We start from the raw sequence: 13,366 nt of genomic DNA, 5'->3' as shown, positions 1-13,366 counted from the left end.
CAGGTGTTAAACAAGTACGTTTATTGGCCCAGCATACTAATTACTGAGTTTTTTCCAGGAAGTTGAATATGTGAAACAAGAAGCAAAGATCGTTTATCTTCTGGAATGTCTCCAGAAGACTCCTCCTCCTGTTCTGATATTTGCTGAAAAGAAACAAGATGTGGATGCTATACATGAATATTTGCTGCTAAAGGGAGTAGAAGCAGTGGCCATTCATGGTGGCAAAGGTTGATATTTAAATTTGATGTACTAATTAGCACTAGTTCATGTCCTGAACAGTATAGTCAGACATAGTTTGGAGTGTTTGAGTAAATAGTTTTTAAAAATGTACACATGTGGAAAAAATGCAACACCCTTAAGGACAAGGTCAATTTATTGATAAGTTATATGCCACCTTGTTAATTGTTGTAGGTGTGTATGATAACAAATTCAGACCAAATGAAACACACGTCCCAATAAAGATTGTCCAGTCACATCAATATATATATATATATATATATATATATATATATATATATATATATATATATATATATATAATATATATGATGATGTAAATAAAATAGAAAGAAACTTCCACATGGGAAAAATATATTATAAACAAAGATTCCAAGACTTACCAAGCGGGAAAGCGCCGGCAGACAGGCACAATGAACAAAACGCACAAACACACACACAGAATTACTAGCTTTCGCAACTGATGGTTGCTTCATCAGGAAAGAGGAAAGGAGAGGGAAAGACGAAAGGATGTTGGTTTTAAGGGAGAGGGTAAAGAGTCATTCCAATCCCGGGAACGGAAAGACTTCCCTTAGGGGGAAAAAAGGACAGGTGTACACTTGCACACACACACACATCCATCCGCACATACACAGACACAAGCAGACATATTTAAAGGCAAAGAGTAAGGGCAGAGATGTCAGTCGAGGCGGAAGTACAGAGGCTAAGAAGTTGTTGAAAGACAGGTGAGGTATGAGCGGCGGCAACTTGAAATTAGCGGAGGTTGAGGCCTGGCGGATATCGAGAAGAGAGGATATACTGAAGGGTGATTTCCCATCTCCGGAGTTGGATAGGTTGGTGTTGGTGGGAAGTATCCAGATAACTCGGATGGTGTAACACTGTGCCAAGATGTGCTGGCCGTGCACCAAGGCATGTTTAGCCACAGGGTGATCCTCATTACCAACAAACACTGTCTGCCTGTGTCCATTCATGCGAATGGACAGTTTGTTGCTGGTCATTCCCACATAGAAAGTGTCACAGTGTAGGCAGGTCAGTTGGTAAATCATGTGGGTGCTTTCACACGTGGCTCTCCCTTTGATCGTGTACACCTTCCGGGTTACAGGACTGGAGTAGGTGGTGGTGGGAGGGTGCATAGGACAGGTTTTACTCCGGGGGCGGTTGCAAGGGTAGGAGCCAGAGGGTAGGGAAGGTGGTTTGGGGATTTCATAGGGATGAACCAAGAGGTTACGAAGGTTAGGTGGACTGCGGAAAGACACTCTTGTTGGAGTGGGGAGGATTTCATGAAGGATGGATCTCATTTCGGGGCAGGATTTTAGGAAGTCGTATCCCTGCTGGAGAGCCACATTCAGAGTCTGATCCAGTCCCGGGAAGTATCCTGTCACAAGTGGGGCACTTTTGGGGTTCTTCTGTGAGAGGTTCTGGGTTTGAGGGGATGAGGAAGTGGCTCTGGTTATTTGCTTCTGTACCAGGTCAGGAGGGTAGTTTCGGGATGCGAAAGCTGTTTTCAGGTTGTTGGTGTAATGGTCGAGGGATTCAGGACTGGAGCAGATTCATTTGCCACGAAGGCCTAGGCTGTAGGGAAGGGACCGTTTGATATGGAATGGGTGGCAGCTGTTATAATGGAGGTACTGTTGCTTGTTGGTGGGTTTGATGTGGACGGATGTGTGAAGCTGGCCATTGGACAGATGGAGGTCAACGTCAAGGAAAGTGGCATGGGATTTGGAGTAGGACCAGGTGAATCTGATGGAACCAAAGGAGTTGAGGTTGGAGAGGAAATTCTGGAGTTGTTCTTCACTGTGAGTCCAGATCATGAAGATGAAGTGAAGAACAACTCCAGAATTTCCTCTCCAACCTCAACTCCTTTGGTTCCATCAGATTCACCTGGTCTTACTCCAAATCCCATGCCACTTTCCTTGACGTTGACCTCCATCTGTCCAATGGCCAGCTTCACACATCCGTCCACATCAAACCCACCAACAAGCAACAGTACCTCCATTATGACAGCTGCCACCCATTCCATATTAAACGGTCCCATCCCTACAGCCTAAGCCTTCGTGGCAAACGAATCTGCTCCAGTCCTGAATCCCTGGGCCATTACACCAACAACCTGAAAACAGCTTTCGCATCCCGCAACTATCCTCCTGACCTGGTACAGAAGCAAGTAACCAGAACCACTTCCTCATCCCCTCAAACCCAGAACCTCTCACAGAAGAACCCCAAAAGTGCCCCACTTGTGACAGGATACTTCCCGGGACTGGATCAGACTCTGAATGTGGCTCTCCAGCAGGGATACGACTTCCTAAAATCCTGCCCCGAAATGAGATCCATCCTTCATGAAATCCTCCCCACTCCAACAAGAGTGTCTTTTCCGCTGTCCACCTAACCTTTGTAACCTCTTGGTTCATCCCTATGAAATCCCCAAACCACCTTCCCTACCCTCTGGCTCCTACCCTTGCAACCGCCCCCGGTGTAAAACCTGTCCTATGCACCCTCCCACCACCACCTACTCCAGTCCTGTAACCCGGAAAGTGTACACGATCAAAGGGAGAGCCACGTGTGAAAGCACCCACATGATTTACCAACTGACCTGCCTACACTGTGACGCTTTCTATGTGGGAATGACCAGCAACAAACTGTCCATTCGCATGAATGGACACAGGCAGACAGTGTTTGTTGGTAATGAGGATCACCCTGTGGCTAAACATGCCCTGGTGCACGGCCAGCACATCTTGGCACAGTGTTACACCGTCCGGGTTAACTGGATACTTCCCACCAACACCAACCTATCCGAACTCCGGAGATGGGAACTTGCCCTTCAATATATCCTATCTTCTCGTTATCCACCAGGCCTCAATCACCACTAATTTCAAGTTCCCGCCACTCATACCTCACCTGTCATTCAACATCATCTTTGCCTCCGCACTTCCGCCTCGACTGACATCTCTGCCCAAACTCTTTGCCTTTAAATATGTCTGCTTGTGTCTGTATATGTATTGATGGATGTGTGTGTGTGTGTGTGTGTGTGTGTGTATGTGTGTGTGTGTGTGTGTGTGTGTGTGTGCGCGTGTGCGAGTATATACATATCCTTTTTTCCCCCTAAGGTAAGTCTTTCTGCTTCCGGGATGTGTCTGTATATGTATGGATGGACGTGTGTGTGTGTGTGTGTGTGTGTGTGTGTGTGTGTGTGTGTGTGTGTGTGTGTGTGTGTGTGCGCGCGCGCGCGCGCGCGAGTATATACCTATCCTTTTTTCCCCCTAAGGTAAGTCTTTCCGCTCCCGGGATTGGAATGACTCCTTACCCTCTCCCTTAAAACCCACATCCTTTCGTCTTTCCCTCTCCTTCCCTCTTTCCTGAAGAAGCAACCGTTGGTTGCAAAAGTAGAAATTTTGTGTGTGTATTTTATTGTGCCTGTCTACCGGTGCTTTTCCGCTTGGTAAGTCTTGGAATCTTTGTTTTTAATATATTTTTCCCATGTGGAAGTTTCTTTCTATTTTATTTACATCATTAATTTGAACCCAACGATTATGTTTGTTATTGTCTCTGTTGCATTTTCGAAATCTTTTCTATCATCTTACTTTCTCTTTTTGTTGGTGTCTATATATATATATATGTGTGTGTGTGTGTGTGTGTGTGTGTGTGTGTGTGTGTGTGTGTGTGTGTGTGTGCGCGAGTATATACCTATACTTTTTTCCCCCTAAGGTAAGTCTTTCCGCTCCCGGGATTGGAATGACTCCTTAACCTCTCCCTTAAAACCCACATCCTTTCGTCTTTCCCTCTCCTTCCCTCTTTCCTGAAGAAGCAACCGTTGGTTGCGAAAGCTAGGAATTTTGTTTTTATAAAATAGAAAGAAACTTCCACATGGGAAAAATATATTAAAAACAAAGATTCCAAGACTTACCAAGTGGGAAAGCGCCAGCAGACAGGCACAATGAACAAAACACACAAACACACACACAGAATTACTAGCTTTCGCAACCGATGGTTGCTTCTTCAGGAAAGAGGGAAGGAGAGGGAAAGACGAAAGGATGTGGGTTTTAAGGGAGAGGGTAAGGAGTCATTCCAATCCCGGGACCGGAAAGACTTCCCTTAGGGGGAAAAAAGGACAGGTGTACACTCGCACACACGCACATATCCATCCGCACATACACAGACACAAGCAGACATATTTAAAGGCCAATATGTCTGCTTCTTGCAGTCTCACAGTGTGATCTTGTTCAAATGTCTGCAGCTGTACACAGGAATACATACTAACCAGTGGGGCATGGCTGTGCCATGTAATGGTGAATGTACCAAACACTGTTCACCTCTTTTCCTGCAGGGTCAAAACAGAAGGTGCACAGACAGTCTTCCTGAGAGCCATCTGATCGCCGATGACCTTGACAAATGAATAACTGATACTATAACCCCTCAGTATGCATGTATTATGCCAAGGTGCTAGTGAACACAGTCATTGAGGGTGTTGCATTTTTTTTTCTGGGAGTGTATAAAAGGTTTCTTCAGTAATTAAGAGTATTTGTTATTCAGTTTTGTTCTAAGAAATGATTGCAGACGTCCCTGATAGAATTGTAAAAACAAAGGGTGGTCAATTGCTTTCAAAATAGTAATTGATACATGCCTAGGGTCAAAGATTTTGTGAGTTTTTAAAAGTGTATATATGAAGACGTGCTGAAAACTAAAGCCTCCAAACTTAAGATTCTGTTTTGAATACCAGTACGGGTGTTACCGGGGTAGGATGAAAAGTAATGCCACCACCTTCTTTAATTGTGTTTGGATGGGAATATTTTAATAAATCATATGCAGAAATAATCCTTAGAATCTGATCTTTAATTACCAATATTCAATTTTCCACATAATCACCAGCCAATTGGATACATTTCTGCCAATGATGAACAAGTTTTCTGAAGCCGTCACAGAAGTCAACGCTCTGTTTCCGCAACCAGATCTTCCAATAGCCAAGCAAAAGCATTAATGTGACCCACACATTCTTGTGAAATGCCGATTGTGCTTGCAGTTTCTCTCTGGGTGATATGGCAATCGTCCTGAATCAGCCTGTCAATATTTTGTATGTGAAACTCAGTGGCTGCTGTCCTCCAATTCTTAGTTTGTTACGCAGGTAAGATGTTCCTGCCTCAACATCTATAAACTAACTTGCCCAGTGATGCACAGTACTCACATCAACACAATCACCATAAACTGCTTTCATTCTCTGATGGATCTCCTTTGGGGAGATACCTACTGCTGTCAAGAATTCAATGACTGCACGTTGCTTAAATCGCATTGACCAACTGTCTGCACAGGGTTCCATACTTTACACTGTAACAACACAACTGTTCAGTGCTGAGGCTTCCAACCAACTGGAACTGTAGAGAAGAGGCTATGGAACAAGCCAGTACCTGCCGCATACCAATGCCGCCAACTGTTGAAGAGTTACAAAGGTGGAGGCATTACTTTTCAGTCAACCATCATACATGTAACGCATATAACTCAGTTGACTTTCCCTCTTCACTGACCCAAGTTGCAAACTATCTGCCACCAAAGAGCTCCAATTTTAGCATGTAACATGGCGATGTGTAACGTTACTATGTCTGTGCTCTGTGAAACAGTGTGTTGTAATCGAGTTTCTAACTGCAGAAAATGGGCTTCCAATTAAAATCCATAGAATAATGAAAACTGTGTACAGTGATGCTTGTATTGACATCAGTAATGTGCCACTTGTGTTCTTTGTGTTCATAATGAAGGAAATGTTAGTGCTAACCTCAGCTTGTGTGATACAGCTCAGAGTGGATGACCAAGTACAGCAACCAATGAGACACATCAGAAATGGATTGATGAACTTGTCAGAGATAACTATCCAATACCATAGATGCAGCCCTCAGGTACATGTGGCATACCACAAGAGCATGTATAGGCCATCATAGTGGAGCTACAATACAAAAAACTGTGTGCATGGTGAGTGCTTCAAATTCTCACTCCTGACATGAAACAGAGGAGACTGTCCATCTGTCAGCAATTTCATTTGTGTTTTGAGCATGAGGGCGATGGATTCCTTAACAACATATCGACAGGTTACAAAAGCTATGTTCACCATTTTGATCCTGAAGACAAGAGAGTATCAACGGAGTTCTGCCACAAAGGATCACTGGCACCAAACAAGTTCAATACCATGCCATCAGCAGGCAAAGTCATGCTCACAATGTTCTGGGATGTTCAAGGTATGATGCATTGCGAATTCATTCCTAAAGGCAGAATCATGAACTCTGCAAGGCACTGCGAGACCCTCAGAAAACTTCGAGCACAAATTTGATGAGGTCATCCACATATGGAGCACACTGTCCTTCAGCTTGACAATGCCAGACCACACATGGACACTGCGACATGTGCAGCAGTCCAATACCTTGGGTTCATTGTTATAGATCATCCTCCGTACAGTCCTGACATGGCCCCATCAGATTTTCATCTGTTTCAAAAACTGAAAGAACACCTTCAAGGACTTTACTTTGATGGTGATGAACTGCTGCAAGCAGGAGTGAGGTTTTGGCTCCATCAACAAACTCAGTCTACAGTGTCGGTATTGACAAACTGGTCTCTCGTTGGGAGAAATGTGTTCATCTTCAGGATTGCTATGCAGAGAAATAAATATGTAGACATGAAGAATAAAGATATAGATTGTTAATAACGTTTGTTTCGTGTAAAAAGCTTTAAGAGTTTTCACATGACAAATTTGGAGGCATTCCTTTTCAGCACTTCGTTGTAGATTGGAGTGTGTTGGAATGACAAAATTGCTGTTTGGTAGGGGAAGAGGGATAAAAAGAATAAGGAGGTAATAGCACTTTTAACAATTAATACTAGTAAAATCAATAACTAATAACAGCAATACAGCACACCAATGTTAATTTAAAAGGTATATATTTTTTTTAAAAAAATGGAGGTGTTAGGACAGTGAAAATGGCTGCTGAAATACTTCTGAGAATGTGTGACAGATTACAAGGGTCGAGTCAACCAAGTCACACATTGGAAAGGTTACAAAAGTTATCTATTATGTTGTTTTGTTTTTTTTGTTTAGTTGGTTGGGTTTTTTATTTTTTATTTATTTTTTTTTATTTTAAGAAAAGTGATTACGAAATTGAATTGTTGTCAGAAACATTTACATGTGCCTGCTACAAATGGGGATACAGAAAGAAAATAAAACATTCATCCATGAGTAATTTATCAAGTGGTTCATCTGTCAATGCACTGATTCTCTTTTGACATTGCTTGTCTTGTATGAAACTGATAAAAATATCTGTTTTTTCAGACCAGGAGGAACGGTCTCGTTCTGTGGATGCATTTCGAAAGGGGCAGAAAGATGTTCTGGTTGCTACTGATGTTGCATCAAAAGGCTTAGATTTTGCTGATGTTCAACATGTCATTAATTATGACATGCCAGATGATGTAGAGAATTATGGTGAGTCAGTTTAGTAACTTGATTTATACACACTTTTGAGGTTATTACACGTTGTTACAATAGGATGTTATATATTTTGAGTGCATGGATTACCATGAAGAAACAGGTAATAAATTAGGTATACCTTTTTGCCTAGGATCAGAGATGCAAGAGCTTGCAGGATTTTGTTGAGCCACATTACATGCTGTTCTTTTGTACCTCATTTCATAATTGAAGGAAATTAAAGGGAGAGGGGGATTTGGCATACAGAAACAGTACGAAAAAAACTTCATTACAGAAACAAGCATATTATCATCTAGGCATTTCAGCTTTATGGTCCTATGAATAGAGCATATAGCTTCCTAATTTGTGTGCCATTACAAAGCTAAAAACAAAGTTGAAAAAAATCCCCGTAATTTGGGATTGAAGCTACTGCCACTGTAAGGAGCTTACAATGCTCAAAATTCACAAGAGGTAACAGCAGAGAGTTTAAGTTACATGTTATCGACATGACATTGTAATTAAAAGTGATAAAGTAGTTAAATAATTATACTTACAGCCATATTATTACAGACAAGTTTAGTTGGCAAAGAATTTATAATTGTGTACATGGTTGTTTACGATGGCTATAAATGGGTCAGCCAATATTCTCAAAAAGTAAAGAAAGAAAGAAAAAAGAAACCACACACACAATATTAAACTGTGTCAACATCATCCCTCATATAAAAAGGAAGGAGAGTGGAAGGAAGTTAGCATACTATCTATCACAGGTTTTGGGCATGAGATTTTGCAGTCAGGTGCACTATATTTTGGCAATACACCACAGAATGACATGGAGTTTTGTTATTAATCTATGTTAGTTGTTTTACCAATGCACGTTGTAAGTTATCTTTGAGAATACACACTGAAGACCCAAAGAAATTGGTACACCTGCCTAATATCGTGTAGGGCACCTGCAAGTATGCAGAAGTGCCATGCAGTGGCATAGACTTGACTAATGTATGAAGTAGTGCTGGAGGGAATTTACACCACATAAATCTTGCAGGGCTTTCCATAAGTCTGTAAGAGTGCATGGGGGGGGGGGGGGGGGGAGAATCTCTTCTGAACAGCACATTGCAAGGCATCCAAGATATGCTCAATAATCAATAATGTTCATGTCTGGGGAGTTTGGTGGCAAGCAGAACGGTTTTAATTCAGAAGGGTGTCCCAGAACCACTCTGTACCAATTCTGGACATGTGGGGAGTCGCATTGTCCTCCTGGAATTGCCCAAGTCTGTCAGAATAAAAGACATGAATGGATGCAGGTGATCAGACAGGATGCTTACATGTGTGTCACCTATCAGAATCATTTCTAGACCTATCAGGGATCCCATATCACTCCAACTGTACACTCCGCACACCATTACAGAGCCTCCACCAGCTTGAACAGTCCCCCACTGACATGTGGGGTCCATGGATTCATGAGGTTGTCCATCTGCTCGATACAATTTGAAACGAGACTCGTCTGACCAAGCAACATGTTTCCAGTCATCAACAGTCCAATTTCAGTGCTGACGGGCCCAGGAAAGGCGGGTGTAAAGCTTTGTGTGGTGCAGTCATCAAGAGTACATGAGTGGGTCTCCATACCCATAGCATACCTGTACACGTCCATCTGCTCAATACAATTTGATACGAGACTTGTCCACCCAAGGAACATGTTTCTAATCATCAACAGTCCAATGTCAGTGCTGACAGGCAAGGCAGACATAAAGCTTTGTGTGGTGCAGTCATCAAGGGTACATGGGAGGGTCTTTGGGTCCGAAAGCCCATATCGATGATGTTTCATTGAATGGTTTGCGTGCTGACACATTTTGATGGCCCAGCATTTAAATCTGCAGCAATTTGCAGAAGGCTTGCACTTCTGTCACGTTGAACAATTCTCTTCAGTTGTTGTTGGTCCCGTTCATGCAGAATATTTTTCCGGCCACAGAAATGTCAGAGATTTACTGTTTTACGGGATTCCTGATATTCACAGTGCACTCATGAAATTGTCGTAGGGGAAAATCCCCGCTTTATCGCTACCTCAGAGATGCTGTGTCCCACTGCCCATGTGCCGGCTGTAATACCACATTCAGACTCACTTAAATCTTGATGACCTGCCATTGTAGCAGCAGTAATCAAACTAACAATGGTGCAGACACTTGTTGTCTTATATGGGCAATGTCAACTGCAGCGCCATATTCTGTCTGTTTACATATCTCTGTATTTGAATATGCATGTCTATACCAGTGTCTTTGGCACTTCAGTGTAGTATTGTTTTAGTAGTATTATTTAATGGACTTTTTGGATTTTGGAAAGAAAAAGACTGTATGAGAAGAGAAGAGAATCTAAAACAAATGTAAAGTATAAAGAGGAGTAGTAATATTCCAAAAGCTGAGTGATCGGTGTACAGAGCAATTGTCTGATTAAAAAAATTATCTAGTGACTTGAGATTTTAGGCCTGTAAGCATCTTTTTTCTCAGATTTATTTCTGTAGAGCATACTGTGTGGCTTTTTTCCCATATTTGTTGTTGCTGCCCTTGTTACTTCCAAGTAATACTGTGTAGTGTTTTGTTCTCCCTGTGAAAGTATTGAGACTGGCCCCTGAGAGTACTGATATTATTCCATTAGTGTACATTTCAGTAGTATACTACATGATAGTGGTCTGTAGGACATATTATTGGATAGAGATAGGAGACAGTAAGGGTACCAGAATTTCAACTAGTTTGATGCAGTCATCCTCCACCTCTGCTTATGTGCTACACACAACACTTTCCATAATTTATTTTAGATACAGAGTGGTCAGAAACAATTCATTGGTTTTTGGAAGAATGCATTTCACAAAGTATTACATAAAACAGCAGATGATACATTGTATGAAAAAGCATATTTTCAAGTTTCTTACACATCATTACAAGTGTTCTATGTGCTCTCCTCATGTTACATGACAAACATCTGTGCACTAATCCAAGTTCGACCTATACACGGTCAAGCATATTGTTGTCAGTGTTCAGTGGAGTTCAGTCGGTGTCATTGGCAAAGGTGGTATGTAAACATTCTTTCACATATCCTATATCCTCAAAGAAAACTATCACAAACTGAGATTAGTAGTTGTTGGGGGGGGGGGCACCCGAAGAGTTTCAAATCATCTTGAGCGCAGTGGCCAGTCCACCAGTTCGGAAGTTCCTCATTCAGATGGCAATACACTTCTGCATGCCAATGAGGTAGAGCTCCATCTTGTTGAACTATAAAGTTTGGGACATCAGGTGTCAGTTAAAGAAACAGTCAATCTTGCAACATGGATAGGTACATTGTAGTTGTCTCAGTTTTCCCAGGAATAGAAGTAATTCCTTCACACTTTCCTGTGTAAAGCAACACTGAATGTTCACCATTGGGGAATCTCTCTCTGTCTCCACTGTAACACTGGGATTTTCTGTGCCCCATATTAAAATATTGTGATGACTCACTTGACCATTTGTGTGGAACATCGCCACAAAACTGAACACGATTCAGGGTGCGGGATTCATCATCTTCCATTGCTTTCCAGAAAAACTCACAAAATTTCTGTCTGACATTGGGATCACTTGACCATAAACATTGCAGAAAATGTATGCAAAATGATTTCTGCTGTACTCACTTGTGCAGAACCCTCCACATAGTTGGCTCCATTATGCCCAATTTGCAACTTGCACAACGTGTAGATTTCTGTGGCATATAAGGGAATGTCTTTTGGACACATTCCATTATTTCAACTGCAACACCTGGTACTCTAGAGCTTTTTCCTTTACAGAGGCAATCTGTGTCCTTGAACAGTCAATACCATCACAGAATGCTCTGGTCGCTGTACTATCTTCAGAATGCTTGCTGTATGATATGACTACTCCATTCTTCTCATGTTGTAACACACAAACTGCTTTCTGTTGATTAGTCACCATTTTGCAAACTGCTATCACCCTGCCACCTGGTAAATCACAATGGAGCCTACAGTGGCATAAACAGAACTTCAAACTGTGCTCTTATCATTGGTTATTAGTACACACAGGTAGGCATTGTATATTTAAAAGTGTAGGACACCAAAACCTGATGAATCATTTGTATAATCAGTATCCTCCTAATGCCAAGTTAACTATGCCTGGGTGCCGTAGCAAATCTATATTAGTAAAACAGTGTCCTGGAACCCAGTACCTGTTGCAAGTGCTATCTAACAATGCCCAGACACAACAAAAATTTGATTTTCAATATTGACCAAATTAAAAAAATTAAAATCTGTCATGATCTACCCATTAAGAGATATATTTGAGATATATTTGAGAATGAGAGCACTGAGTGACTTCCAAATAACTTTATGCATAATTTCAAACCTTTGTGAAACTTTTCTCACTGACATCCACACAAAATAATGAAAGGAAAGAAAATTTATCGCTAAATGCATTTTTACTCTTGACGCAGAAAACTTCAGCATCAGACATGCCATTTTAATATATTATTTCTTTACTACCTTCTCTATTTGAAATACAGGTTTCAGACAGTATTCACGTATACCACTGAATGGACCTGTAAACTTGTATCATTGTACAATTCATAGTTTGGGAGATATGATATCATAAACATTGAGATGCTTGAAAAACTAGCTTTTTGCTTAAAATTGAGCACCAATTAGCCAGATTAAATTCATCTAGTGTTTCATAACGAGAGCATTTACTTCCATCAAACTTTAAACATAATTTTCAATGTTTCCTAAATTTTTCTTGCTTACATGCTGAAAGTCAAATATTTATCACATTAACTCATGTATAAAGTAATCAGACATTTGAAGTTTCATACATGGAAGTTCAATTCTTCAAGAATAGAGAGTTTACTAACCTGTCATACCCAGGTAATTATTTCCATAATCTCATTTACTTGACATTCCTTATGTTTTCATGTTTACTAATCATGTGGTTATCATTCAAATGATGGTTTTCTGAGTGATGCAGTGCAGGCTGTATACATTGCAGGATACAGAAACATTGTAGGTATGTTCACTAGTCAGTGCACTTGTGGAGTATGGTGAGAAAAATAATAGTTCCACTTTCTGCGACCAGGTGAAAATATGGCATCATAAGCAATCAGAATGTGAAATGTTCCCTCTTTTGACATCAGTATGCTGTTTATCACTTCTTCTATAAATGTTTTACACAGTACTACTAACACTTCTTATAACAAGAGGGAAATGATTTCGGTTCACATCAGTCAAGGTGCTCATGTTATGCTATTAGGATACTATATTGCATTCTCATTTCAAAGGCCCATGTCAAATTCATTGTATATATGAGAGCATCCAAACACATCATGCAATTCACTCAGTCTCTTTCAGAGCTCAGTATTCTGTATATGAGGGATAAACGCTGCATATTTTTCTGCTGATCACAGTTTTGTAGTTCTGTCGTGCAATTGAAGTCTTTGGGGAAATTCATATTAGTCCTACCCAGAGAATATAATTGACCAAGTAAAAGTAGTTCATTTATTTGTTAGTGAAGTTTCTCTGCTTAAAATACTTTTCACTATTCACAGCTGTAATCCTATACTATGTAAATATACATACAGCTGCAAAGTGCAAATATTGCTTGAAAAATTTAAGTACTCCTTTGCCGGAATCAAAAAGTAGTGACTTTTAAAGTACATCTTCTAATCATCAAATTCCATGAA

General features: G+C 40.9%; 1 protein-coding gene across 1 annotated transcript in view; it reads left to right on the top strand.

Annotated features, from left to right (window-relative positions):
* Positions 1-13,366, top strand: part of LOC126356294 (ATP-dependent RNA helicase abstrakt) — a 148,206-nt gene that overhangs the window by 133,732 nt on the left and 1,108 nt on the right. The window contains exons 11-12 of the mRNA XM_050007194.1: positions 59-227; positions 7,532-7,681. Of these exons, the coding sequence (XP_049863151.1) occupies positions 59-227; positions 7,532-7,681 (319 nt within the window). The remainder of the gene's footprint in view (positions 1-58; positions 228-7,531; positions 7,682-13,366) is intronic.

The sequence above is a fragment of the Schistocerca gregaria genome, chromosome 3, assembly GCF_023897955.1.
Source record: "Schistocerca gregaria isolate iqSchGreg1 chromosome 3, iqSchGreg1.2, whole genome shotgun sequence".
Taxonomy (NCBI): domain Eukaryota; kingdom Metazoa; phylum Arthropoda; class Insecta; order Orthoptera; family Acrididae; genus Schistocerca; species Schistocerca gregaria.
Note: the sequence above shows the minus strand (reverse complement) of the source record. Positions and strands in the feature narration are given on the sequence as shown.